The following is a 25,792-nucleotide window of genomic DNA, read 5'->3' on the forward strand; positions in this document are numbered from 1 at the left end:
TAAAGGGAAAATGTATAAGAATTTCAGTTGAAAGCGTTTAAAAAATTACTAAAATCATCAACAGAATGTGAAGAAGAAAAAGCAGTTTTGATGACATGGTGTCTAATCACTAGCCGTTTTTAGACAGAGCACCAAGCCGCCAATTTGCCCATCCTTTTGGCGGCTCGTTCCGCGGTTTTAGACAGAGGCCGGCAAATTCGGGGTCTGTTTTGGTTCGCCAATTTTCCGCCTCGGAGGGTACACTTATTTCCGCCTCGCCTGCTATCTAAAAACGAGGCGGCAATGTGCCGGCCTCTGTGTGAGGTGGGCGGAGGTGTCGATGACCTGCATTGTTGTGCGACCCACAGCCGGGAAGTTTTAAAACAAAGAAAAAGCTGATCACAGCAGTCAGTCCATCATTTCATCCGCGGACATTAAGATGAGCAACTGGACAGCCGCTTAGATCCAGGAGATGCTAGCAATGTAAAGCTTTAATTTTGAAGTCATTTTCGTTGTCACCGTTCACAGCCCAACTTCGAGCTTCACGTCACGTCACATGTCTACGCCTAACTCAGAGGCGGCTTTTGGAAAAGGAGGAATATTACGCCTCCGTTTTAGAAAGACAGGCCGGCACATTGCCGTCCTTACCTTGGAGCAAATGTGTCGCCTTTTCTATCTAAAAAGGGCTATTGTGTTGACATCTACTTAAGTTAGCATGCTGACCAGCATGTTCTTGTACATGTGCCGTAAAACACGAACACACCCCCCTCTAGTTTCTGAGCTCCCAGTCTGGAACACTAGCTCCACTAGCTGCACGTCTACCTGAGCTAACAGCAGCTACTGTTAGCAGCAGTTAGCAGCTAGTCCAGGGATATTTGTCTTTTGAGTATGAATTTATTGGACAGATGGCCACTTCTAACATATGGCTCCTTTAATATTCTGTATAGATATCATTCTCTATCCTCTATTCCTCTGACAGTTAGGGTTAAAGATAATGAATGTTGGAAATGTAACAAGCCTGTTCTATTGGCATCTGTTGTTCAATGTCAGAAACTCATACAGCAACAACAACAACATCAAGGAGAAAAATGCACATCTTTGTCTGACAATGCATCGCCAATCATTGGAAATGACCTCAAAGTATATATATCGCTATTAGTATGAGCTCATACGAGTCACAAAGACCAACAAAATACTGGTAAACGTCAGTTTAAAGGAATCACTCAGAAGTTTTCTTTATAGACATCTTTATTAACAGTTGCTCCAAGCATGCTTACAAAGAGTAGGCGGAACCTAAGTATTGTACATTTTTTTCACAACATTCAAAAATGAACAAATATTACGAAGAGAATGTGTAGAAGTAACGTCTATATATTGTTTAGTGGGGATAACTACTGAAGCTAGCATGCTACCCAGCTAGCTGAAGGCCTCAAAACCTCTTTCCCCCCGCAGGTCCAAAGCTCCTATGCAAAAACACACTCAGCTGGTTGCCTTGCTAGCTGCAGGGCTAACTGAGCTAATAAGCAAACAGTAGCGACAGTCATGGATGATTGAAAAGAATATAATTTGCAACAGTTAACAATTACTCTGGTGATACAGTGTGCTAACCCTGTTTGAGTTGAGTATGAATACAAGGTCGCCACTTCTTATTCACCTATTCACATATCACACCTTAAAAACATGAATACATATGAGGTAATGTGTCATTCAACAGGACAGTACAGAGTTAGCGGCAGTGTGTCCGGAGGTCACACACACACAGCACTTTATGGTCGCGTGCATCCTCATGAGATTAAGTGAGAAGCGATCCAGTCAATAAATCTGCGGACGTTGGCGTAGACACCGGGCTTGTACTTCTTCCCGCAGCCGTCGCCCCAGCTTACCACTCCGACGACGTAGTGGGTCCCATTGCGCTCGCACACCAGGGGGCCGCCAGAGTCACCCTGCAGGGACACGGAGGAGGTGTTTTTATCAGGGTTCTCTCGTGAATAGAGTTATACGAAAAAATATGCATCTAACAGACCTGGCAGGAGTCGACACCTCCTCTCATGTTGCCTGCACAGAACATGCTGTCGTCCAGCGAGCCTCCGTAGACGTGCGGAGCGTTACATTTCTCCTGGGAGATCAGGAGGACGCGAGCATCCAGCAGCTGGTTGGTACCGTACTTCTCTGAGACAGGAGGAGAGTCACTTCAACTGTAATGTTTGAATGTATTCAGTGATACATTTAGTCAAGTCTATCAGGATAACTTCACAGCGGCTAAGTTGCATTGTGGGTAAGGTTTTGTAAACTGTCCGCTGGTTTAGCATTGCACTCCGATAACATTGTTGGACTCATGATGGACCAGTTTAACCAGAGATATCTTTTTTTATTCCACGCATTCTTTCGCTTTTTCAAAACCTGGCGCTTACTTTACCCACAACACCACTTAACCACTGAGTGACATCTCTAGAGGCAATTTACTAGATAACATGGAGCTTCCTGTAGAGCCGCAAAAGGCTTTTAGCTACTTTTTTTTAAGGCCCAAGACCATAAGAAGATTACTGTTTGTACTGAGATCAGATAAAATCATAGCAATAAATGTATAAATTTCTACAATACCTATTGCAAATTTAAAAATAACTATTAATCACCTGAAATGACATACTTTGAAATAAGAAATACATTACCCTGTTTTCCGATGTAAATGCGCGCTAGAGGTGAACTGGATGAATATCCATGAGCTGCCAAAGTTCAAAACATTTCCCATTTCATTGGTTTGATCTCAGAACTTTGGCATTTCCTTTTGGTTTTAACGTTCTTACAACGACTCGTTCTGCGTAACTTATTCGTTTAATTAAAAACGAGTTAAAATCCTTTTGACTAATTAAGACTAGAATAACTATGTCATTATAATCTCAGAACTGTTATTTTCTTTATATTCAGTTGATCCTTTTTGACTAAAATTCTTAAATACTGCACCTTTAACTCGCACTGATCTCAGTGAATTGACAGAACAGACTCGAATGATGCTTACGTGTTTCGGTCACGCCCCACCCTGAGATCACACACTCGGTCCCATTGGTGAAGAGCACGTTCGGCAGGCAGACTGTCTTCACGAAGCGCGTTTCCTTGGCACAGTACGGTTTGTCAGTCACCTTCAGTTGAAGCATGGCTGCACGGGAGAGACAGGAAGTGAGAAAATTAGACAGAGCAGGTTTTCATTCTAACTATAATCTAACTTCATTAAATAACAGTGAGTAAAGCCATTTTTGCACCTCACCAACATCATTATGAAGAGCAAAGGGGCTCTCCTTATATTCCTCATGCACGATGGCCTTCTCCACTGGAATGACCTGATCGTACACTTCATCCTTCTCTATGTCCACTCCTCCCAGCACCACCTGCATTTCTGCCCCGTTTTTTCTGTACGAACAAACCCAGCAAGAGGATTGAATAGAGGCGAGGTGAGCTTGCACACATCGAACAGTCTGTAAAACATGTACTTACATGCAGTGTGCGGCAGTGAGCACCCAGCAGGACTCAATGAGGATGCCTCCACAGATGTGGCTGAAGGGCCCGGAGGAGCCTTTGGGTCTGGTCTGCAGGGAGACCTGCCACGGATGAGCTCCGGGAAGAGACTTCTTCCCCCCGAAGATCCGGGCTGAGCGGCCAGGCTGCGGCTTCCCACACTGGGAGAACTGGGCGGTGGAGACCTCTGGCTTGGCTGGAGTTGGAATTGTTTGTGGGGTGGTTGGAGCTGGCAGGATCGGGAAATCAAAACTGAGCAAATGAAACTTGTAGAGGCAAGGATTAGTTTGTGTGTGTGTGTGTGTGTGTGTGTGTGTTTTACCTCCAGAACATTTCCTAACTTTGCAGTAGTTCCACTTCAGTTTTTTGTTTTTGTTGACGAAGCACCAGGGCTGGTCGTCTCCATCAGGGTTCCTCGAATACACATTTTAGCAATGTGAGGCACAACGTCAACACATTTATAGATCTTTTTTGTGGTTTCAAGTCCACACATTTGTACTGTACGCACGCATGGGCACAAACATGGTTTTGTCAACAGTGACATGTGCAATGTTTGCGCATGATGGCTCCTCACCTGCAGTAATTGTGTGGCCCGATTCCATCGAAGCCTGCATACTCTTTGAAGGGATCGCTGCCCTTCTGCACGATGAAATAAGAATTCCAGTCCAGACACTCTTCTCCTTCCACTGTCTCGCTCACCATGCCGAGGTAAGACTCACCGTTCTCCTGGTAGCAGTCGTTTGGTCCTGGAAAAAAAAAACAAAAAAAACCTCTTTAACCAGGTAATATGTGTTTTTTAAGGTCCCACATCATGGTTATTTTCAGTTTTATCATTTTCATTCAGTTGTCTACCAGAAAACATTTACTATGCTTTAATGTGTTTTCCCCATATTGTCCGTTGCTGCAGCACCTCTATTCACCTTCTGTCTGAAAACGCCGCTTTAGTGCCTGTCTCTTTAAAGCCTCCCCCCTGAAAGACAGGTCTGCTCTGATTGGTTAAGCTCTCACAGGCCATAGCAGGCACCGCCCACCATCAACTCTGCCTGTGATTTTGCCATGATGACTATATAGCTGTGATGTCACAACGTTACGGAAGTTCTGACGGCTGTTTAAAGACAGTGTCTGAACACAGGCTGGGTGCCTTTCTCTGTGGATCGAGCGTCTTGATACTTTCACAATACTCATATAGCACCTTGAGTTTCTGTTTCGGACAATGGCGTAATTGTATTTACCGACTTCGCAGAACTTTCCGCTGTATCCATCGAGGCAGGAACACTGGAAGGAGGAGCGTTTGGGACCCTTCTTGCAAAAGCCTCCGTTCTGACAGGGGTTGGGCCTGCAGGGAGAGGCTGCGGATGCAGGCGAAAAAAGATCACTGTCCGATGTCCAGCGCAAAGGAGAAAACATATTAAGACTAACCAGAAAAAAAATCAGTAGAATTCCACAACAACAGACCTTTCCTGCAGTTGGGCGGCCTGTACGGATGCTTGCACTTGCACTCGTAGAACGGAGCAGCAGTGGTGACGACGCAGCTTCCGTGGCCACAGTTCACGTTCTTGCAAACATCCTTCACTGAGAAAACGAAATCAATTCATCATAGTATCCTATATATGTATTCTGGTATTATTCATTAGTAAAATAATTCTATTTCATTTGGTGCGCAATATTTTAGCGTGTTACTTTTCTATACAGTGTCTATGTTTCTACTTTTCTGTGTTTTTCAAAACTTAACACAGTTGTTACTAGAAGTCAATTTAAAACCATGAATACAATGATGTCGCTCTTCAATGTTAATGTTAATTTTCTGTTGATCAGAGCTACATAATTGTGTTTCTAGCACTACACACAGTAGTTTTAAATTGAAAGCTGAAAAAAAAATGTTATGAAGGTATTTCATTTTATCGTACTCTGGGGATTATGATGCTTTTACTGAGCCTTAGAAGAAACATCTGCAACCTCCGAGTATAATAACTGAAGCTCTGATTGACCTGATCTTGTAAAACTTAGCGGTAGTTTAGGGAACAATACATATTAGCCAGTCATTCCCTATGTCAGCTGTTCCTCTTTCTTACCTGTCTGACACCTTTTTCCTGTGTAACGCTCGGGGCACACACACAAAAAGCCGCCGTCGGCAGCGGTGTCACAGGAGCCTCCGTTCGAACATGGGTTTGGATCACACTCATCTGAATAAACCAAGAAGAGCGAAGGATGATTCGATCAATCTTGCATTCATGTCATAGTCATAAACCCTCCAATGTGCTGTTTTCTGGCCAGAGGTTGTTTACCTGTGACATCCATGAGCTCATACAACCAGTCGTCTAGACTCAAATCATAATCTTCTGCAGGGACCTCAGTGGGTAGATCGTAATAATAATACTCATATTCTGTGAGCGGGGTGAAAAAAGAGGTGTTTCAGAATCCTGGTCATGAAGGACTGATAAAGTGAAGTTTTAGTTAACTGGACACAAAGCGAGGGTGTTTTTACCAGCGAGGTCATCCGTTTCTGTGTTTCCCTGTCACAAAATATATCAATTATTTACCAAGCTTTGCATGTTTTTCCAGAATATTATTAAAACTTAGGATTTCCACGATTCGTACTTACATGGAAGTCATGTCCAAATGCAGCGAGTGCGCACAGGTGTATGAGTAAAGCTATCAAGCAGCCCATGTTGCTGTAGCCCCTGGCCATGATGGAACCAGTCTAAGGTTTTTGCTGAGACGTGTGTCCTAAATAACACAGAGGACCCCCCCCCCCCCCCCCCCCAACACTCCACACCCCCCATGTTAATCATTAGGACCCTGCATTGATTTGACAGACGTTACATGTGACTCAAAACTTTGAGTCTCTTTTTGCCCTGTGCCCCTTTATTTTCTGTCGAGGTCATCAAAAGTACGAAGCTCTCATGGACAGTGTAAAGTTCTCCCACAAAATCTTTAAAATCTTTTTGTGGTCGTCAGGTCTTTTTTTTGTTTTTGTCAACATTCCTCAGTGATCTGAAGTTTCCCAATATGCTCACAAAATCGGGTTGAGTTGCCATTTTTGATTAGATCTTTAATGATCTGGAATACTGCAAAATACCATCTCTCGGTGCAACAGGAGAGATTATTGCATATATCATATCAAGCTGCATCATACTTTCTTAAACATGTCCAGTTCCCCATGTCACAACATGAGAATGACCTGGATGACTGAGAACCTTCATTAACAACAATTCCTAAAGAGCATTTTACCTTTAGCTCGTTAGCTCATCTGACAACATTGTAACAGAAACCTGGGTTATGTATTTATGTGAGTGTTGCCCTTTGAAAACATGTCAAATCCCACAAAATACCAATTCCTACATAATGTTGCTTTAACAACATAATAAATGAGCTTGCACAGATTTGCAGCGTGTCACAGTTAAACGCCTTGAACGGGCAATAGACCCTTTTTTTGCTTCATCGTATCATAAAGTAAATGTTGATTGCACAACATAATGACTACAGAACACAGAAACCATCACTTTCACTTTGCTAGGTTGTCTGTCACCAGGCTTGAGGTCTTCTGGTGAAATGAAGCCAGACTGGTGATAAATGGTTCCAGTCCTGTACTTTCATGTCTCCATTTCAGACTAAATGACAAAAAAAACAACAACTTGTGTTTTGTCCTGTGCTGTCGATTGTGGCTACACTGAGGCCATTGGAAACAGCCGTCTTTGCAATGGTGTCGCCAGGAAACACGTTGTACGGCAACAGTTTAAAGAAAAAGATTTGAGAAGTCTCTCTATGTGGTGTGTTCATGCGCTGTGGGGAAGCTCTGATATCTACTGATGGCAGATCGCAGCTTTTTGTGTCAGTCATTAGAAACCCTTACGTAGGGTTGTTGCAATATATTGATATTGGCGTGATAACAGAGACATTTAAAAATCAAATATTGACTTTCTGTTAATAAGACACATGATACTATCTTAAAGATTACACATGCCTTTTGAAATATTCCTTGTCATGGCAGTAAGCGTATTAGTTGTTTTGTACATTTCTGGTCACAGACTCTCTCCACACCTCCTTACGTATGTATTTTGTTTGCAATTCATTTGCCAAAACAGAGATAAAAAAAAAAATCAACATATTGTTGTTGTATCGTTATTGTGAATCCCACTGGCCCGGATAATCATGTAGTCAAACTCTGACATTGTGACCAGCCCTAATGCAACAGGATGATGAACTTACACCACAAAGGAAAAACAAAAAGAAGACGCTGTCATTATTTGTCAGCTGGGCTGTTTTTTATTCAAACAGTGATCACTTTACAGTGGGAGCAATATCATATACTTAATATACAGCTCTATATATAATGTACACGGGGAGTATGTGGAGAAATCAGAGTAAAGATCAGACCACTATCTCTCTCTCCCTGTTCGTTAACCTCCAACAGGTTAAAGGGTCGTCACCTGTTTGCACTGTGTCAACTCAGTTCAAAAGTGTATTCAGGCTACTGACGGGGGGGGGGGGGGGGGAGTGCTTGTAACCCATATATAATATGCCATTCAACTTTGTCCATGCTTTTAATTCATTTCATACAACACTCCACATTCCTGTTGATGGCTCCACAGACACTTCAAAACCAGCAACCAGTGGATAATCATCCTAAGTGCCTCAATCCTTGATTGTTGAACGGTACGGCGTAAATGCATCCAATGTTCATGCATAATTCTAGTGGTGTGATAAACCACATGCAGAATACAATTCATTAACACAGTGTTTAGGCCAGTCTGTCTCTATAACACTTGATGTTTGCTTAGAAGAACCAGCCTGAACCCAAAATATTCACATTTCCATTGCAATCTCCCAATGTGCTAACCTTTAAGACTGTTATCTTAAAAACGTACAATTCATTGTCTTCAGCTCCAGAGAATATGGCAAAAAAATCTGGTGCAATTCACAGGTTTTCTGCCGGAAACAACAGAATGTAAAAATCATATAAAAAGTCTATAAATATAGGCATATAATGCTAACTTTTAGGGAGCAGAGTCAGCAGCAATAGTCAGTCTTTCTCACTACCAAACTCCATGAAAACAGATCAAAAATAAGTCACAGCGTGTCCGGATGGTGGTTTCTTTTTGTTCTGACTGCTCGCAGCCCTCTTCCGGTCCAAATACAGTCTCAGGTATCATCCGCTGATTCATGTGTATTCTGATTTGCGGATGTAGTTGGAAGGCACATAGCCTCGCCGGCCTCCTGCTTCTCCCAGCCACCAGTCGCTGTTGCCGTTCATGTCCTGGAATTCCAGAATCCGCAGCTGCTGGTTGGCTGAGATGCTCAGTTCGTTGGCGCAACGGGCATCGAAGGAGTAGAGGGCGTAGTAAATCTGAAGACATATACGGATTAAAAGTTAAAACAACGTCATTGTCAGTTTGCGTTTTTTCCAGCTTAAAAGCATTTTTTTTTATCAATGATTTTGACCCTTTGATGGCAGCAGATGAAGCCGTAAACATAACATTGATATAAAATCACTTTGTGAATTTGTTAGGGTTGACATCTTAGCAAACAGTCTGTTTACAACATCAGCATTCATTCTGAGTCCTGTTTCTGGCCACCGAACGAATTTAAAGCCAATTTTCACTTTTGCTCTGTTTTTGGTTTTTGGAACTCTTTAGCTGCTAAAAACTCCATTATGTTGCCGAATTTTTCACTTCGATGCTGGAAACACCAATCATTTAAGTGGTGAGAGTGAATCAGAACAGTAAAGCTTAATCCATAAAGCCAAAACAATGTGCTGATAGGAGTGAAAACGCTCCACGGAGTTGAAAGAACCTGCACAGTCATGTGATCAATCTTTGTGAGTTCTCCACTAGGTGCAACCTCAGATATTGATTAACGCGATTCTATTTCAACATATTTTTCATAGATTTTTTAGTTACTTGGTATGAAAGCTACTTTATTGGACAGGTCCTCTCTTTGGTGCCATCTGGTGGGAATATGAAGGACAAGCACAGTGACGGACAATGATGCTCTGCCCACCAAACTGACTTTCACCAGGATTGTGTCTTGTTTCTATAAACTAAACCTCACTGCCATCAGAATTACTGAAACAGTTAGTTTCATCACATAATGATGTCTTAATAACAGCTAAACAAAATCTCACCTGATGACCATCTCCTTCAGTCTCGTCTACCGGTTCTGGTTCTGGTTCTGGTTCCGGCTCCGGCTCGATGTACTCATCTCTGGAGTACGCAGACCTCTTCTGGCCACCATTATCTCCATTTCTCCACTGGTATGAACTGTAGCTTTTGTCTGTGTGTCCATACCGCTGTGAGCGGTTGTTTCTGAGTGAAGAATACGACTCCGTCTCCGAGAGGTCTGACATCTCCTTCTGGCTGCTCCTACCTCCATAACTCGTATCGTACATATCTCTGTGATTGCCTGAATGCCGGTGAGAAGGCTCTGTGTCTCTGTGACCGGCAGAGTTTCGGTGTGGTTGGTCTGAGAACTCCCTGCGGTTTGAGGGATTTCGGGGCGAGGAGTTTATGGAGTTGCTCTGACTGGCAGAGTCAGGGTTGGGTACATCTCTGTGGTGACTCCTACGGGATGAAGCGGAGTCCAGAGACGGGTGTGGCGATGAATGACTCGGTGGCTGCGATGTGGAGAAGCTGACGGTGGCAGTTTCCTGGTTAAAGGTCAGCGTGCTGTTGCTGTTTTGGCGGGAGAAGACAGGGGAGGAGCCGCCATACCCTGACTCATTGGAGGACTGGCTCTCGATGGACACGTCTGACTGGCTCCTGCGTGGGTTGTAGGGTTTGAGGAAGGAGCTGTACACGAAACCCTTGGAGACTGTGAATTAAGAAACGCAAGAGAAGACATGGAATAAGACTTTATTGCTCGGACTCCAAAATATCTAGCTGGATAGTTGGTTCGAGTCCAAATTGGGACTAAATCCTAAATACAAACTGGAAAAAATAGGCATAATCTGAACACAGAAGTACAAAACACCTACCTCCATTATCAATCAGCCAGCGGTTGTTGCTTCCCATGGGGTCCTGCTGCTTGATGACACCCACAAGGTCTCCCTCTTGTATAGACACGTCCAGATCCTGAGCTGCATTAAAGTTCCTCTCTGCCTGGAAAAGTTTCTCGGGGCCGTAGCGTACCAGAAGTCCAGCACGGTGCTCATCCGTCTGTGTGGTGCATGTGGGCTAAAAGGAACCAGGACAAGACTCGTGGTCAGATCATTTTACAGCATGTTTTAGAATCTGTTGTGTCAAAAATGGGGCGGGTTAAACTCACAGCTCCTGGCAAAGGTTTTTTAGAGGTCGGTTTCTCCAGAGTCTTCTTCTCGAAGGGCTTTTTCGCAGTGGTGGCTGGAGGCAGGTTCTCCGGGCAGAAACTGAAGCCTTGCAGAAGCTGGAGAACTCGTCCGTACTCTTCTTGGAACTGTGCGATCAGGTTACCCTCCGTTCCAACTTTGCTAGAAAACTGGAGCCAAAGGAAAAAAATCAGAGTTAATAAAAGAAACGAGATTGTGATTCTACATTGTTTTTCTTGTGATTGTCCCGCTTCCTTCAACACTCACAACCTGTAGGAGGGGCTTCAGCTCTCCCATTGTTGTCTTCATGAAGTCTTTCTGAGCCTGCGCGAAAGCCCTCACGCAGCCCGTGAACAGGTCCTCCGCTGCGGTGTGGAACTTGGGGAGCTCGTCCAGAAGTTGGGCGTTGAGCGCCTCGTAGTTGTTGCGTGCCGCCTGCAGCTCGTCCTGGACGCGGCGGTCCTTGAGGCGGTCGGCGCGCTCCTTGCAGTTGTCGTAGTCCAGCAGCTTGTCGAAGCGCTTCTGGATGAGTTTGTGCGGCCCGGCGAACATGAGGAGGAGCTGGGTGAGCGGGTTGATGACTAAGGCCTCTGTGCGCTCCTTCTGCTCAAGGAATGAGAGAATGGGATGTGATCAGAGGTCAATCCCAATTTACTTTTACAGTGACTAATTGAGGCTAAAGAGAGGTACAGGACTTACAAACTGTGTGAACTGTTTGTCGCTGATGCAGCGGTGAGCCCTCTGGAAGCGCTCTGGATCGAGGATGCTGCGCTCGGTGTAGATGTCACAGAAACTGATGGCTGCCAAAACCTTCACAGAGGCTGATTCCTAAAGAGATTATTACACTATATTAATATCATACAATAAAATATTTATAGATACACTATGGAGAATAAGCACTGAATGCACTGAATGTGTAAAATATGATGTTATTTTAACAACTTTAAGCTCAACTCCATCTTTATTAACTGTCACTCAGATTGTAGCCGCTGATAACACCACGAACTGTGCGTCACCTGCAGCTGCTAAATAACCCGTGTCAAGGTCTGAATAACAACGATACTGCACTTATGATATTACAGTGCAAACACAGCCTGAAGTAAAACACACACTGAAATGACAGCTGACAGTAGCAGAGGTAACGGCAAAGATACTATTGGCTGATAGAGACTGAAGGAATCAGCTGACGGGAGGAAACAGGAGAAGACAGGGCGGAGCATGTGACTGTGAGAGTAATATGAGGGCAGTCTTCCGCATTAAATGTTGTGTTTAGTGAATGACATGGTTTCATTTTGTCGTGTTTGCGCTGGCTGTGCAATCGCCAAACTTGTTTTTCATGCGATTTTGCTAGGTGGTTCCTACCCTTATATGTTGCAGGTACAAGGAAATGTCCCTGATAAAAGACTTGATGAGTCTCTCCTGCAGCCTGAACTTCTTCTCGGCCTCGTCGAACGCTTCATCTTTAATCTGGTAAAAAGACAAGTAAATGAAGAGAGATCAGAAAAAAAAAACACGATTTTATTCACAAGATTCCCCTTCACTTAGGTTAGTAAACATGGCTCAGAGCAGTGATGTACCTGTGGTGAAATCCCTGTGAGGTGTTTGAGGTGGCTGCTGACTCGGTTGGACTTCTTGATAATGGAGTGCATGCTCAGTTTGGAGATCTTGTCGATGAACGTGTCCTCGTCGCCTTTCCTGTACTTCACCACTGTGGATGTCAGAGGGACGACAGTTTAAACTGTGTTCTGGTATAAAAGTAACAAAAGAAGACTAAACTCAATCCGGCTTTCAGAGATTCTTACCGAGATCTTTCCTGCGCTTGTACTCGTTGATGTTCACGTTGATCTCCTTGACGGCCTGCAGAGCCTGAGTCAGGTGGAGCCGGTCGTGGTGGCTCTCTGGCGTGGCCCCCAGCAGCTCCATCAGCAGCAGAGGGTAACGCATCACCCGCTGCACCGGCTTGATTAAGAACGAGCCGAGGTTGATGTAGTTTGTTTTCCCCCTGAAAGAGTGACGGAGAGAGCAGACAGGGTTTGGTTGAAGGGGAAAATAAGAGTGTCGCAGCGTTTACACCCACCATCACAGTCACAGCTATCGCAAGAAATGCTTCTTCCCATGTTCATGTCACACATGTCTCTGTATCATGTGGATTGTGTGATCCAATGATACACAACCATCGTCACATATACTGTAGGTATATTCTGATGATGACCAATGCAAGTTTTGGGAGACATGAATGAACAGGGAAGGTAGAGGAAAAGAAACATCAACAAATATTAATTTGCTTAATTTTAATGCGATCTAGAGGACAAATTCATTCAGCAGCTGCAACCAGTATAAGTGCATAATGAGTTATTTTGTTGGAAGCCAATCACTTTAATGTACAAACAAAACTCTCTCCTCATTATTAAATTATTTCCTGTTACTGACTAAATAAGTGGTGTTTGACCTCATTGACAGTAATTTAAAACAACTTCCATGTTTTAAAAAGTAAAACATGTTAAATACACATTTCTCAGTCAGCGGAGGAAAGAAACGTGGCAATTTAACATTTTTACGGTGCAGAAAGTGGATTCTTTATGGAAGCCACTTTAAGACAGTTAAAAACAATAAAACCTAAAATCTGATGAGACCTTAGCCTTGATATTAGGTGAATCATAATCATGAGATAGAAAAATTTCATATGTAGGAGATAAAAACATGACATGGTAAAAAAGTAAAGATTTCTATACAAAAAGTCAAAATTATGAGATAAAGGACATCAACATTATTATGTAATACGTCAAAATTATGAGATTATCTCATAATTTCAACCCTTTTATTTATAATGCAGATTTACAAATGGGAATCATTTTAAATCAAGCTTAGTCTTCACCTCATTTTGTTTTATCTAACTGGTGTAAATGGGCTCCCATTTTTTTGGTTACAAAAGAGATAAAACTCAAATACAACCTCATAATATTGGAGAAAAGATCCTATAACTGTTGTTTTTAAAAAAACGATATTGACCGATTCTGTAAGTGCAAGTTGCGGTTGCTGTATTTGTCCAGAAGATGGCATTAGATGCGTTTCCCACGATCAACAATGACCTTGTTTATCCACAGAAGAGGAGAACAGGAGGATTCATGGACTTGTTGACTATTTCTCCTCAGAACAATATCACACAATAGTCACATGCACATGCAAACACCAACAACAAAAGATGAATTAATCCATCCCAGTCCAGGAAAGGAAGTTGAAACGAAAGCACAGATGTTTTTAGAGCCTTCCACACTGAGCGCACACTTCTGGATTTTGTTTTAGATTTTCTGCTATCACACAGGGCGAAGGAGCACATACACACACACACACAGAGGTCATTTCCAGGGGGGTTAGGGAGCAAAAACGCATGCGGTCAAGATGATTTCATGCTGGAAATCATGACGTTCTGGAGACTTACCACTCGCGATATATGGCTCTGTGGAGAGGATGGTTGGAAAGAGATAGAAAGTGACAAAAACAGAATTTATAAACCTATGAGCTCATGATAACTTACAGGAGATTGAATAATATGCAGTACTCAAAGGAGATTGGCCTCTGCATAGATTAAATCCACACAGTTTCACTTCAACTTTAAAAAAAAGTCAATAAAATTTTTTTTAGCCGACCGCACCGGCGGTTGTTATGGTTTTGTTTTGTGAATTCTCTCTTAAAGCTGGACAGAGGCCAAGTGTGGCTGTGAAACTTGGCAGTTTCTAGAAGGTGGCAGAACATGTGACCTATAAAAGCTGAATAGGTTTCCAAAGACGTGCACACACTTTTAGAAAAGAGTATTGTTTTCCTGACAAGGCAGTCAGCTTTACAGTAAACTTAAAAAATTACTAGAAAAACTTTATTTCATAAGATAAACAGCCGTATGCCAACAAGGGACTGGCAGTGTGGACTTTCTTCTTGGAAACAGCGCCCTTTACTGTTCTACAGCTTCCGGTCTGACAAAACCTGTGTTTATCTTCAAACACAGCTCGATGACTGTATTTTACAGCAGTGTTAACTCTGAGTCACTGATGGCGAAATCAGACAGGTGAAACCAGGTAGGCAGCATTCCTTTGACTGCGCAACATGACTGAGCTACAGGAACACTCTCAGGTGGCGTATTCACACAGCAGGAGTGGGGTAAAGGGACAGTTCACCCAGAAAAAAATAAATAAAAAATACATCTCTGCTCTTACCTGTAGTACTATTTATCCAGCTGGATTGTTTTCTGTGTGAGTTGCCAAGTTTTGGAGATGGATGTCTGCTTTGTCTTGTATATAACTGAACTACACGGCACTCAACTTGGTCTGAAGAACTCAACATCAATGTCTCTTTCTAGAAATGATGTCCTGGTTACTCAAAATACTCCACAGACCTTGTTGTGAGTAGATGTAAACATTATTGTGTTAAATAGCTTAGTTAGCTTGAGTTTTTCAGATGTATTTTTTGGCCATCTTGCTCCATTACATTGTAGAGATATATGTCTTAGGCCAACATCTCCAAAACTCGGCAACAGGAAACATTTGTATGTTTAATTTGGGGTGAACTGGCCCTTTAAGTGCAATTCTCTGTCACTTATAAGTATTTCTTCTGATTAAAGATTTACTGCGCTACTCCATCATAAGTCACCTATGCGTCAAAGTTCAAAGTCTGCTAACGAAACCCCCCCATAAATTAATTCCATTACAGGAAACCTTGCTGTAGCTTTGAACTTCATAACAGCAAGAGTTTTCAAAACATACGTAAATGTCTACAGACTCCACTGTGTGCTGATCCAGTTTTATTTGCCACTTACTGGCCTCTACAAACAATAAATGAACAACAACCTTTTACAGCGAATGTTTTACTTGAACTCTACATTTCTATTAGTGGTCACTCTTGTTTCCATGTTTTTCATGCTTTTACACACGCACATGCACATTTCTGGTCACACTCGTGCAACGTTTTTTTAATGTCAAACACGCAGAAGCTGAAATCTGTTTTCAGACCGTCTTTCCTCCTTTAGGCGACTCACCTCAGTTTCTCCAGACACTCCAGAACATGGCGCTGGATGTGTTCGTCTTTCTCGTAGCTCTCCAGCAGAGAGATGGCATCGTCGTGGTTCTGGCAGTAGATCTTGTACACCTCCTCCAGCTCGGCTTTGAAATCCAGAAATACCTTTCCTGAGAGAGCAGAGGGCACAGAAACATGTGGCCGTGTGTTCATTGAAAATTGGAAACAGGAAAGGAAGGAGGAGGATATGTTTTACTCACATGGAAAATTACACCAAAACACACAAAAAAGTTTGTTGAGTAGGCAAAAACAGTAATGTGAGCTGTAACCAATAACTTAAAAATAATCACTGAAATTATTAGTTTCAACTTTCAACTAAACACAACAATCATTACTTCACATTTTCATCCTCCAGTTCACGTCCTCTGACAGTAGCTTTTTTCAAATTGTGTTCAAAGTCTTACTCAGCCAATAAAATGTGATCAGGTGATGGTTTATGGTTGAAACATGAATAGAGTATAGAGTATAGCATGCAGATGGAGGCTGCCTAATTGGATAATAAGATATGCATCTTTTAAAAACTGGCCTCTTACCAATAGAGTCCGTGTCCAGCAGGGTCTCAAGCAGGCGCTGTGACAGGTCAATTACAGAGCTGATGTTGCCAAAAAGCCCATCAAAGTCCACATTTTTAACCTGTAGAAAATGCAGATAGAAAGTGTTAAAAACAGGGTCAAAATTCATGATGGCTATTAACTGAATTACACAGAGGCAAAGGCACTAATCCCATGGTTACGAATGTTTTTTGGAGTCTCTCCGATCATGATATTCTTGATCCAGAAACCTAGAAAAGCTCTTAGTCTGCATCGAGAGAAACTAGCCGGAGAACTCGGATATAAACAATGATAATGTTTTAACTCCTTATCCAAGTTTCTGATCTTTCTCTGCTACCTCCTTCACTTAAGTTATTTGGGAGGTCATCGATAAAACAAACACAGACAGAAGATTATATGATGAAGGTACTGTAAACCCTGCAAAGAAGTAGATGCAGTGGTAAACACTCAAGTATAAAGAAAGGTGAATAACCAGGCTTCTGTGCAGTTTGTTCCTATCTAAAAAATGATCAAAATGTACTAAAATACAAAAAATTAGGATTCTCCTGTCATGTAAACATACTTACTAGGTTCTTGAATTCATTCTAAGCTGCTTTAAACTTTTCTCTGTACTGTCTCTGCCCCCATTCTCTGTAAAACTCTTAATTGTTCCATTAAAGCTGAATAATGTTTCCCACAGACATCCACACTTGCCAACCCTTCCGATTTTCCCCTGACACTCCCATTCTTCACTGCCCGCTCCAAGTTTCCTCTCAGGGTCATAATGCCCCCATGTTTCTTCTTGTTTACACGCCACCTCCACTCCTACTAACATCCATTTTGTCTTCTGTTTGCGTCAGTCTTTGTTGACACCCTCACATTGGTTGAGTTCGGCTGCAAAACGCTCACCTGCTTCTTTTGCAGCGGCTCGATGATCTCCTTCACACACATCTGCAGGTCTTTGTTGTAGTCCTTCTCCGTCTGCAGCAGCTCCTCGATGACCTTTAACCTCTTTTCCACCATCCTCAGCTCGGGGTCCTCGGTGCCCGTGCCGGCCGCGGCAGGCGAGTCCCCGGTAGGGGCGGATTCCAGGGACTTGGGCTGGGACGACAGGAGCGTCATCTCTGCAAAGACAGGGGACAGGATTTAGTTTAGATCTCATTCTTACTGCCATTTCTCTTTTATTAAGAACTATTAACACCATCCCTTGTAGTTAAAGCCCAATCTATAAATTTCTTCTCATAAATGATTCATTTTTCTGCTCATTATTTTCCATGAAATTGGCATGAACCCAGAACTTGTTGTAGCAAAAACGTGACACAAAGGGGTGATTCGAGATGACAAAGTCCAAAAAGGGAAAGAGCAAAAGAGGAAAACGTTCCCAGCCCATGTCTCCATTCACTGAATCCAAACATCCTCCTGCCCACCCACCCATTCGCTCCGCCCTCCACTCTTCATCTTGTCTGAGGCAGCTTTTGATCAATGTCTCTGCTATCACTCCCAGAGGGATGATCTCTAGGGGGGCCCGGGACTGGAGGGAGAGCCTGGTTCATGCACCACTGCTTTTTATGAATGGATCCAAAACTGGAGTGGACTCAGGCTCTTTGTGTGTGGCACAATGGCCTGTGACAGCAACTACAGACATACAGTCTCTCAGGGACGGGGCAGATATTGAAGAAGAGGCAGTTAGAGGGGGACTGAGGGAAGAGCAATAACTGTACTGGAGACTGATGATACTTATTGAACAATTTACTCAATCTGACACAGAGAATTGGATTTTTTCTTCAAATGTCTTTAACCACAAAAATGAACATGTACTTTTATACTTGATTAATCTGCAGATTATTCTCATGATCAATCGACAGATCATTAAGCCTAAAACAATGTCTTCAAATTCTTCTTGTATTTTTCTCTGCTTCATAAATGATTAATCGATTCTTAATAAAGTTAAGACAGTTATTATACTTAAATGTGAGGATTTGCTGCTTCTCTTTGTCATTTATGATAGTAAATGAAGAAACTTTGGGTTTTGGAGTACTATTGGTCGGACAAAAGAAGCAATTTGAAGACATCATTTTGGGATCTGGGAAATTGGGATGAGCATTTTTTCTTTTCAGTTACAGCCGGATTATTACCGGCCCTGTCCTGTAAGTGTGACTGTGAGATGTTGAGCAGAAACTCCTGTGCATACAGTAAAAGGTAGTACCGAGGATGTTTTAATGTGCGCTGTAAGTCACATTCACATATTCAGAGTCGGTGGGACTGATATTTGAATTATTATAATAAACTGCTGTCTTTGGAGGTGGTGTGTATTTTAAAGACCTATCAGCGGGGGGGAAGATGCAGCATGTGTTGCGCTGTGTTGACGGATGAGGGTGATGTCACCCTCGCTCCCTTGAACAGATGCCGTCAGAGGCTAATAAAGTTAACTCTGCTTACCCTCATGTCACCCCATGCACTTGAGAATACTTAGTGCTACAGTATACACACACACACACACACACACACACACACACACACACACACACACACACACACACACACACACACACACACACATACACACACACACACACACACACAGAATTCTGCAGCATCACAGTTTTGTTTGAATCACACAAAAGCAAAGTACATTCCAACATGTGACTGCTTTCATGATAAACACACACTTTTCTACTGAGTAGTGGCGCATAAGCTTTTCAAAATGTACATTTAATTAAATATCAAGTTGTTGAACCATGTGTGATCCGTAGGCCACCTGCCTTTTGTCTTCCTTCCTCCCTCCCTGACCTCATTCTTCTCTCTCTCTCTGTCTCTCTTTCTCTTCACGTGACTTGGCTAAAGCTCGACTCAAGGAGCTTTTCTCTTCGCTTTGCACCGTCTCTCCCCTGTATCATCCGCCACGGCTGCTCTGCCAACTGCCACAGCAGCCGGGCATTTCTGCCTGCTGATGAGAGAGCAGCTCGCTAATGGGTCTGAAAAAGTCATGCAGCATAACACAATACACAAGAGAGACTGAAAACAAAAGACCGCAAGTTTTAATTGGAATCAATCAGCTTATTCCCACGTTTGATCCTCCACGCACACACACATGCACACACACACCACAACAACATCATATGCTCCACTTCACAGGGTTAAATACGCAGCTATTTCCACCATAAGCAACCTGTGAGACGGCATTAGCAGATTTTGACCCACTTCTCTGCGAATTCCACTTTGTTTTGTTCAGAGAAGTGTTGAGGGTGAAGAGAGTGCAGGCATTGTACAGTCGCTTGCACGATTGCACAAACACACAACATTCATTCATAAAAACTTCCATGTCTGGCTATTTGATTTAACATTTAAAAAATGCATGAACCGTCAAACACACAATCAGAGGTGTAACATAAGTACATCAGCACGTGGAACAGGACTTGCCTGTGTTGCGCAGTCTGCAGGTATGTAAAGGAAACACCCACATAACAATCACTTAGTATCTACATAATCACACACCTGTTGAGAGACTGATCAGTCTACAAACAACCTGCCGCTGAAAACAACAATATGGTATCAAGCCAGTCAAATAAAAGAGTTTTCTCATTTGTCAAAGTAGGAAATTAAAGCGTTCTACCAATTATTTTTCACAATAAAAGACATTTTTGTGGTCTGACGGAAAACACCTGTCGATTGTCAATTCAGTATCTGTACTATGGCAACCAATAGCAGAATAATTATATATACCCTAACCCTAACCCTAATTCAAGCCAAATTCAACTTCTGTAGAGCACTTTAGGGGGGAGACACTGGTTTAGGAAAAGAGATGTTTTAAATTTTCCCACACAAAAAAGTAGCCTTGGGTTTAGACAGTGTATCCAAACACTCTTTATGGGACACAAACATCTAGACAACTCTGCAGGGTGCCAGAGGTTTCTGTACAGAAACCTGGCAGCATGGGGGGGGGGGGGTTAAATGAGATGTATTCAAACCATGACCTGGTTGCATGTATAAGGGGGTGTGGGAAATAAAACAAAGAGACTGCCTATGTAATCTCTTGAACTAAAGAGGGTTATTTTGGGTTATTGATGCCAATGAAGGCAGAGGAACTGATAAAGGATTTTAATTCTTTGTTCTCATCAAATGTTTGGTGGAAAAAAGTCTGACGCTGAAGCTTTGTTTTTTTGCCCTTTTTGGAGCAAAAACTGAGCTGCCTTATTAAAAAGAACGCCACAGCATGCGACAGGAAAGAACAGAAGAAGAAGAAGAAGAAGAAGAAGAAGAACCTAGAAAAAACACCTCTGACAACATTTGTCACAGGAAAAAAAGACATTCATTTAGAAGGCCAGTGAGGCTCTGATGTTTCAAGAAGCAACAAGAGCTTTTTTGAGTCAGTCTTACTAATGCCCAGGCATCAACAGGTGGAATAGATAGTGTCTGACAGAGCTGGGCCCGTTTCCAAAAAGCAGGTTCACTGAGTCATCTGGACGACTTTGCACAGTAAAACCTGGAACAGATCTTGCAGCGAATGTTCCAGATTTGAGAAAAGGTTTGAAGATTTTACTCAGCAAGAACTCAGTGATCCCGCGTCTTTAAAAAGTAGCCTGAACACATCACCGGAATCAATTTGTCAAGTCGGAAACAAGCTCTAAATTGCCTTTTTACCACCTTATGTATCACGTTCAGCGCTGAGATTACAGGTATAAATACGCAGCAGACTGGATTTCTGGGGCAACAGGGAGTGTCATACAGAGTCAGACTAGATCTCCAAGTAAACCACACCTTCCACACAGTCACAGCCAAGCTCACAGCTGATACATGCGCACAGACAATCAAAGGTTTACAAACAGTAGAGGTAGTGGATATCAGACGGGAGGAGTGAATTCCTGAGGATCACATACTTTCATTATGATTTATGGTTAAAATGCATGTCTCCTGTATAAAACCTGGTGTTTTAAACCTTTTTGTTTGTTTGTTTTGTGAAAGTTTCACATCAAACAAAGTGTAAGAAGATTCAAATTTAAAGAAAACAGATTAAGTGCTACGATGTCCATCTGGGATTGGTTTCAGTTTTGGACAGGCAAAAATAGGTCAAATGCACAATAATGATTTTTTTACGACGACTTTATTTAACAGTTCCTTATCAATGCTTTGCCAATAAATCAAGAAAACAAATTAAAGGTCCATTTAAATCCCGGCTGTAACAAACACAAAACAAACAAGTTCAGTGATTCAGCGGTGCATTCTCTCCATTGCACTATATTTTGGCTGCCTCGTCCACAGGCGAAAAAGAGAGCAAGAGGGAGAAAGGAGAAGAGGCTTCACCCACCTGCTGCTCGCAACTTTCTTCGAACCACTTCAAAAACAAGCACACGCACAGCCCCCCCCTTCACACACACGAACACACACACACAGTGGTTCAAACAACGCCACCCATTCTACGATAGTCCATTGTCAATCTTGAAGTCCAGCTCCTGAGCCCTGTAGAGGACTGCGCGTCCTGCTGCAAAAACTCCATTCCAGACCTCCAATTACCATGAGAATGGATGGGAACCCACCATCATTAAACACACACACATACACACACCAGGGAGGATGACCACTCTGGCAGATAATAAAACCTGGAGCTGGACTCAAACTGTCTGCTGCTGAGAATGAAGTGTCCTGCTTCAATATCTCATTCTAATCCTTATGATCTACTGGGTTAGCAACACACAAAAATATCAACATACGCACAATACATGTGTCAAGTGTGAGCCAGGAACTTTGGCATGCTACTTTTAATTAATTAAACTTGACTGACACGACAAAGATTTAATATGTTGGCGTTTCATCACCACCCTCAATGTATTTAATTATTTTCCAGCTGACTACAAGAGAGTTCATCCACAGCGCACTTAAAAATTAACCATATTTAGTTTGGTATTAGTTTGGGTGACCTTTATTTTGCCACTTCTCTTTGTGAACACACTGCATACTCTTAGAACCAGTCTTTAGACTGGAATTGGGACAATTTACCTGTTGTAAGCTGCTGTGCAAGCAAGTATCTTATTACCTTATCTATTTCTAGGTGCGTCATGATAAAAATCTTCTTATTTGGGGCGTTTTTGGTTTTATAACCATTTTCCCTGCAGACATTTTGACTTGTCAAAGCAGGAAAAAGTACAGGTGTGTCCAATAAAAGTAATGATGACTCCTTTCCATTAAGTGTCCCAGTAAGCTGTGTGAGTCAGTGAGAATGCACAAGTTAAAATGTCCGCCATGGTGAGGCTCTATTGGGCAGTTTGATAGCCACAGTTAAAGCAGTGTTTGTCAATCCTGGTCCTGTTGGCCCCTCTGCCCTGCATGTTTTAGATGTTTCCCCGCTCCAACACACCTGATTCAAATGATCGGCATGTCATCATACTCTGCTGAAGCCTGACAGCAACCCATTCATTTGAACCATGTGTGTTGGGACAGGGGGGGGCAAGCAGGATCAGGATTAAGAAAAACACTGGCTGAGAGGAGGACAAGAAATCTGCAAAGTTGCGATTATGTGGCATGGGCAGTACCCATTCAGCTCTGATGACAACATTTTTTTTGCTTTCTATTCTGAATGCACTTGATTTCTGTCCTTCACATGTTTATCTAGTCAAATTACACATGACACTGATTGAGTTTGATCTTAATTTATACTTTCTTAAAAAAAATCATCTGACAGAATTGTATATATCTTTATATATTTCATGTTATATGACCTTATATGCCTCTTCTTTATCTGGTCATGCCTCCTTTAAGTCTTAACACTGCTTTTTAATTTGATACGCCTCATAAACTCATATTTGTGTACCGCAACATTTATTAGGAAGTCTGCAAAGTAGGATAGGTCCAGTCCAGTAAAGTGTGGTCCAGTTCTGTGACGAGTCTGTTTCATGTTTCATGGTCTGCCAACACTTGACCGGGCTCCTCCTCTGACAGGCTGAATTCTATCAAAATGATGAAGCCTTGATTCACAATCCTCCCCCCTTCAGTCCTCCCAAGTTACCTTGCACATAGGGATATTTTTAACTCGTTTACATAATCTACAGGTCCATCCAAGTAAACTCAAGAATATTCTTTAATATTAAATAAATCACTCTGTTTTGCAGAAGCATAACTTTGTGACACAACTGCACCAAATTCAGTTTTCAAGTAACACTTCCCTGAATACATGCACTGTAGTCCGTGTGCTGCACTAATAGCCGTGCAAAGTCAAAAGTTTGCCCTGCACACAGCGCTCTAAGGTCAGACACAATTGGCGCTGTGTGTGTTCACAGCAGATTGCACAGTCGCCGTGGCAACGAGAATAGCGGGGGCCCTCCTCATATCAAGCCAAGTTTTCTGAGAGCCAGGAGTGGCTCTGCTGAAACGATCACATGGGAAACTCTGCATGTGTGTGCGTGTGTTTGTGTTCGGTTGGGACATGAAGCCTACTTGAGAATAAGTTCATACAAGCAAGCGGATTCTTGGAAAATGCCAACACTAGCAACAGTATTTACCTAACAACCTGCGAGCCGTGACTTGCAATTAATACTGGATGTATTAAAAAGAAATCCATGACGCTGGTACCTGGCTTAAAGATATCCATGTTAGCACAGGCAGGGTAAATATTACCAAGAGTCTGTGGCCCTTTCACACGTCAACCTTGAGTATTGGGTGTTAATTCTCTGCAGAAATAAACAAAATTGTTAATTTTAAGCATCTTTTTGAAACATCCAACTGGGGAAGCACACCAGGGCTTTTGTTTGGCTATATCCCCAGCCTTTTGTCCAAATCATCCCACCAACTGTCGCACCAGGTAGAAGGTCTCTTAAAAAATGGAGAAAGGAGAGTTTATTCAGTGACATACCATCCTGTTTATCTCTTTTAGGGGTCAAATGTCAGCGGGGTCACATTCCAGTTCCCTCCCGAATCTCACAGCAGCCTTTATGTACTATTGTTGGGAATTCCTGGTAATTACAGCCCTCTATTCAACCACACAAGTCATTTTAGGAGCAGGTTGTGTACTGATACATGTAGCATCCCAGAATGTGATTTTCTCCAGACTTAATCTTGTGTTTGGTGTCTGCTATTGGACACAAAGTCATACAACTCATCTTGTTTCAAGGCTACGGTCTAATTAACAAGGTGAATGAATAAGTTGCGACAAGGCTGCAAGGCAAATTGGACCAAGACTGTGATCTCTGGCTGCCTTGGAATTTCTCATTTCGTCTCATTTCTATGATAAACAATGTCCTTTATTATGTCCAATTACCTCAAGAGACCATCAGTTTTGCATATGTGCAGAGCAAGCTTTGGGAAAACCATGAAGTGAGGAACCTATTCAACCAAACACGCTGCACTATCTTCAAGTTAATGGCGAGTAAAGGAGAGGAGAATGGGTCCATTGGGTGCAACAGGTGCGTTTTTTAAAACTATCGTGGATCTAAATGCTAAGCAAAAGCGGTCTATACAGCCTGCGTGGGAAAATCCTTGTTCTTTCAGTACAACCTGTGTGAGAGAACTACCTGATGACTGTGATAAGGATCCACTTGCAGCATTAAACATGTTGCTAATTGTCAGACAAGTAACGACAAAGATCAGCCCTGAGGGCTTTTTGTGGTTTTCCCACAACAAAGTCAGATAAGTGAGTTCAACTGTTCTGTGCACTTCACTGGGTGATAAAACACTTTCTTTATATACCTTAAAATACAACCCCACATTTAATATTATCGGTAAAGACAAAAAGAAAGCTTCTTCATGTAAACAACCTCTTACAAGATTATAAACCAACAGTTTATAGATTTAATATTTGACTTGCATTTACTGACATTATTCCCTGGACATGAAGGCTCCACTTAACATTAACCTTAGAATAACCTCACATTAACAATATAGTTAAGAGTTGTTTTGCCCACTTTCTACCTGTGTTACACAAATAAATACACATTAACATCATGTTCCGATCACGTTTACTATAAGTGGCTCTGTTCATACAGCCAATGTTTGAGATTGTCTTGTTTAAAACTTAATACAGAGGACAGTCAAATAATCATTGTATGAACATGTAAATAAATAAATCCACTGAACTTATGTCATAATAGCAAAGATCAACACACCTGCAACCACTATGACACTATGACAAATACAGTATGCATCAAATACAACAACTGTGGAAGCGTTGACCACAAATTAACATTCAAACAAGTTAATTTGTTTAAGGTTGCGTATCGACCGTGATATAACAAAACTGACAATGATTTTAAGCCACTGACAAACAAAAGCTTGTAAAGTTAAACAACTGTTTCTGTGAGTTACAGTGATGCAACAGGCAAAACATTTACCGAGAGAGTGGCGAGATGAGAATCTAGTTGTCCTGTTAGAGTACAATTTCAGGCAATTACTCTAGATTCCAAATACGGCTCTCATTTGTAGTTCAACTGATTTGTGCATG

At 42.2% G+C, this 25,792-nt stretch overlaps 2 protein-coding genes across 9 annotated transcripts in view; both read right to left on the bottom strand.

The window, feature by feature from the left end:
- Nucleotides 1-1,209: 1,209 nt before the first annotated feature.
- On the bottom strand, nt 1,210-6,185 carry LOC115571343 (hyaluronan-binding protein 2-like). Of its 2 annotated transcripts, XM_030400700.1 has the most exons (14): nt 6,092-6,185; nt 5,975-6,002; nt 5,775-5,873; nt 5,562-5,672; nt 4,945-5,061; nt 4,722-4,838; nt 4,064-4,235; nt 3,812-3,903; nt 3,469-3,718; nt 3,242-3,384; nt 2,996-3,133; nt 2,649-2,702; nt 2,003-2,148; nt 1,210-1,922 (listed from the first exon to the last, which is right to left on the bottom strand). In XM_030400700.1, exons 1-14 carry the CDS (start codon nt 6,176-6,178, stop codon nt 1,764-1,766), a joined length of 1,713 nt encoding a protein of 570 aa, XP_030256560.1. In that variant the 5' UTR covers nt 6,179-6,185; the 3' UTR covers nt 1,210-1,763. The 2 variants fall into 2 exon arrangements, with proteins under 2 accessions (XP_030256560.1, XP_030256561.1); XM_030400701.1 differs by lacking the exon at nt 2,649-2,702.
- Nucleotides 6,186-7,729: 1,544 nt separating this feature from the next.
- The window catches only part of dnmbp (dynamin binding protein), a 53,773-nt gene continuing 35,710 nt past the window's right edge, over nt 7,730-25,792 (bottom strand). For 5 of the 7 annotated variants that reach the window (XM_030400631.1, XM_030400632.1, XM_030400633.1 and 2 more), the window contains 13 exons: nt 17,275-17,489; nt 16,369-16,468; nt 15,798-15,945; nt 14,211-14,228; nt 12,574-12,773; nt 12,349-12,479; nt 12,134-12,238; nt 11,471-11,599; nt 11,039-11,374; nt 10,753-10,941; nt 10,463-10,661; nt 9,614-10,299; nt 7,730-8,836 (listed from right to left, as the gene is read on the bottom strand). In XM_030400631.1, coding sequence (XP_030256491.1) covers nt 8,651-8,836; nt 9,614-10,299; nt 10,463-10,661; nt 10,753-10,941; nt 11,039-11,374; nt 11,471-11,599; nt 12,134-12,238; nt 12,349-12,479; nt 12,574-12,773; nt 14,211-14,228; nt 15,798-15,945; nt 16,369-16,468; nt 17,275-17,489 — 2,642 coding nt within the window. In that variant the 3' untranslated portion in view covers nt 7,730-8,650. The remainder of the gene's footprint in view (nt 8,837-9,613; nt 10,300-10,462; nt 10,662-10,752; nt 10,942-11,038; nt 11,375-11,470; nt 11,600-12,133; nt 12,239-12,348; nt 12,480-12,573; nt 12,774-14,210; nt 14,229-15,797; nt 15,946-16,368; nt 16,469-17,274; nt 17,490-25,792) is intronic. The other 2 variants (XM_030400635.1, XM_030400636.1) reach the window with 2 other exon arrangements.

Source organism: Sparus aurata, chromosome 20, assembly GCF_900880675.1.
Source record: "Sparus aurata chromosome 20, fSpaAur1.1, whole genome shotgun sequence".
NCBI classification, from domain to species: Eukaryota; Metazoa; Chordata; class Actinopteri; order Spariformes; family Sparidae; genus Sparus; species Sparus aurata.

Bases quoted from the DNA above. Each gene is read 5' to 3' on its own strand.
- LOC115571343 (XM_030400700.1), bottom strand. From the start codon at position 6,178: ATGGCCAGGGGCTACAGCAACATGGGCTGCTTGATAGCTTTACTCATA. The intron at 3,904-4,063 runs GTGAGGAGCCAT...TGTGTATTCGAG, and splicing joins GGGCCACACAATTACTGCAG to GAACCCTGATGGAGACGACC. The intron at 2,703-2,995 runs GTAAGCATCATT...GAACTTTGGCAG, and splicing joins GTGGGGCGTGACCGAAACAC to CTCATGGATATTCATCCAGT.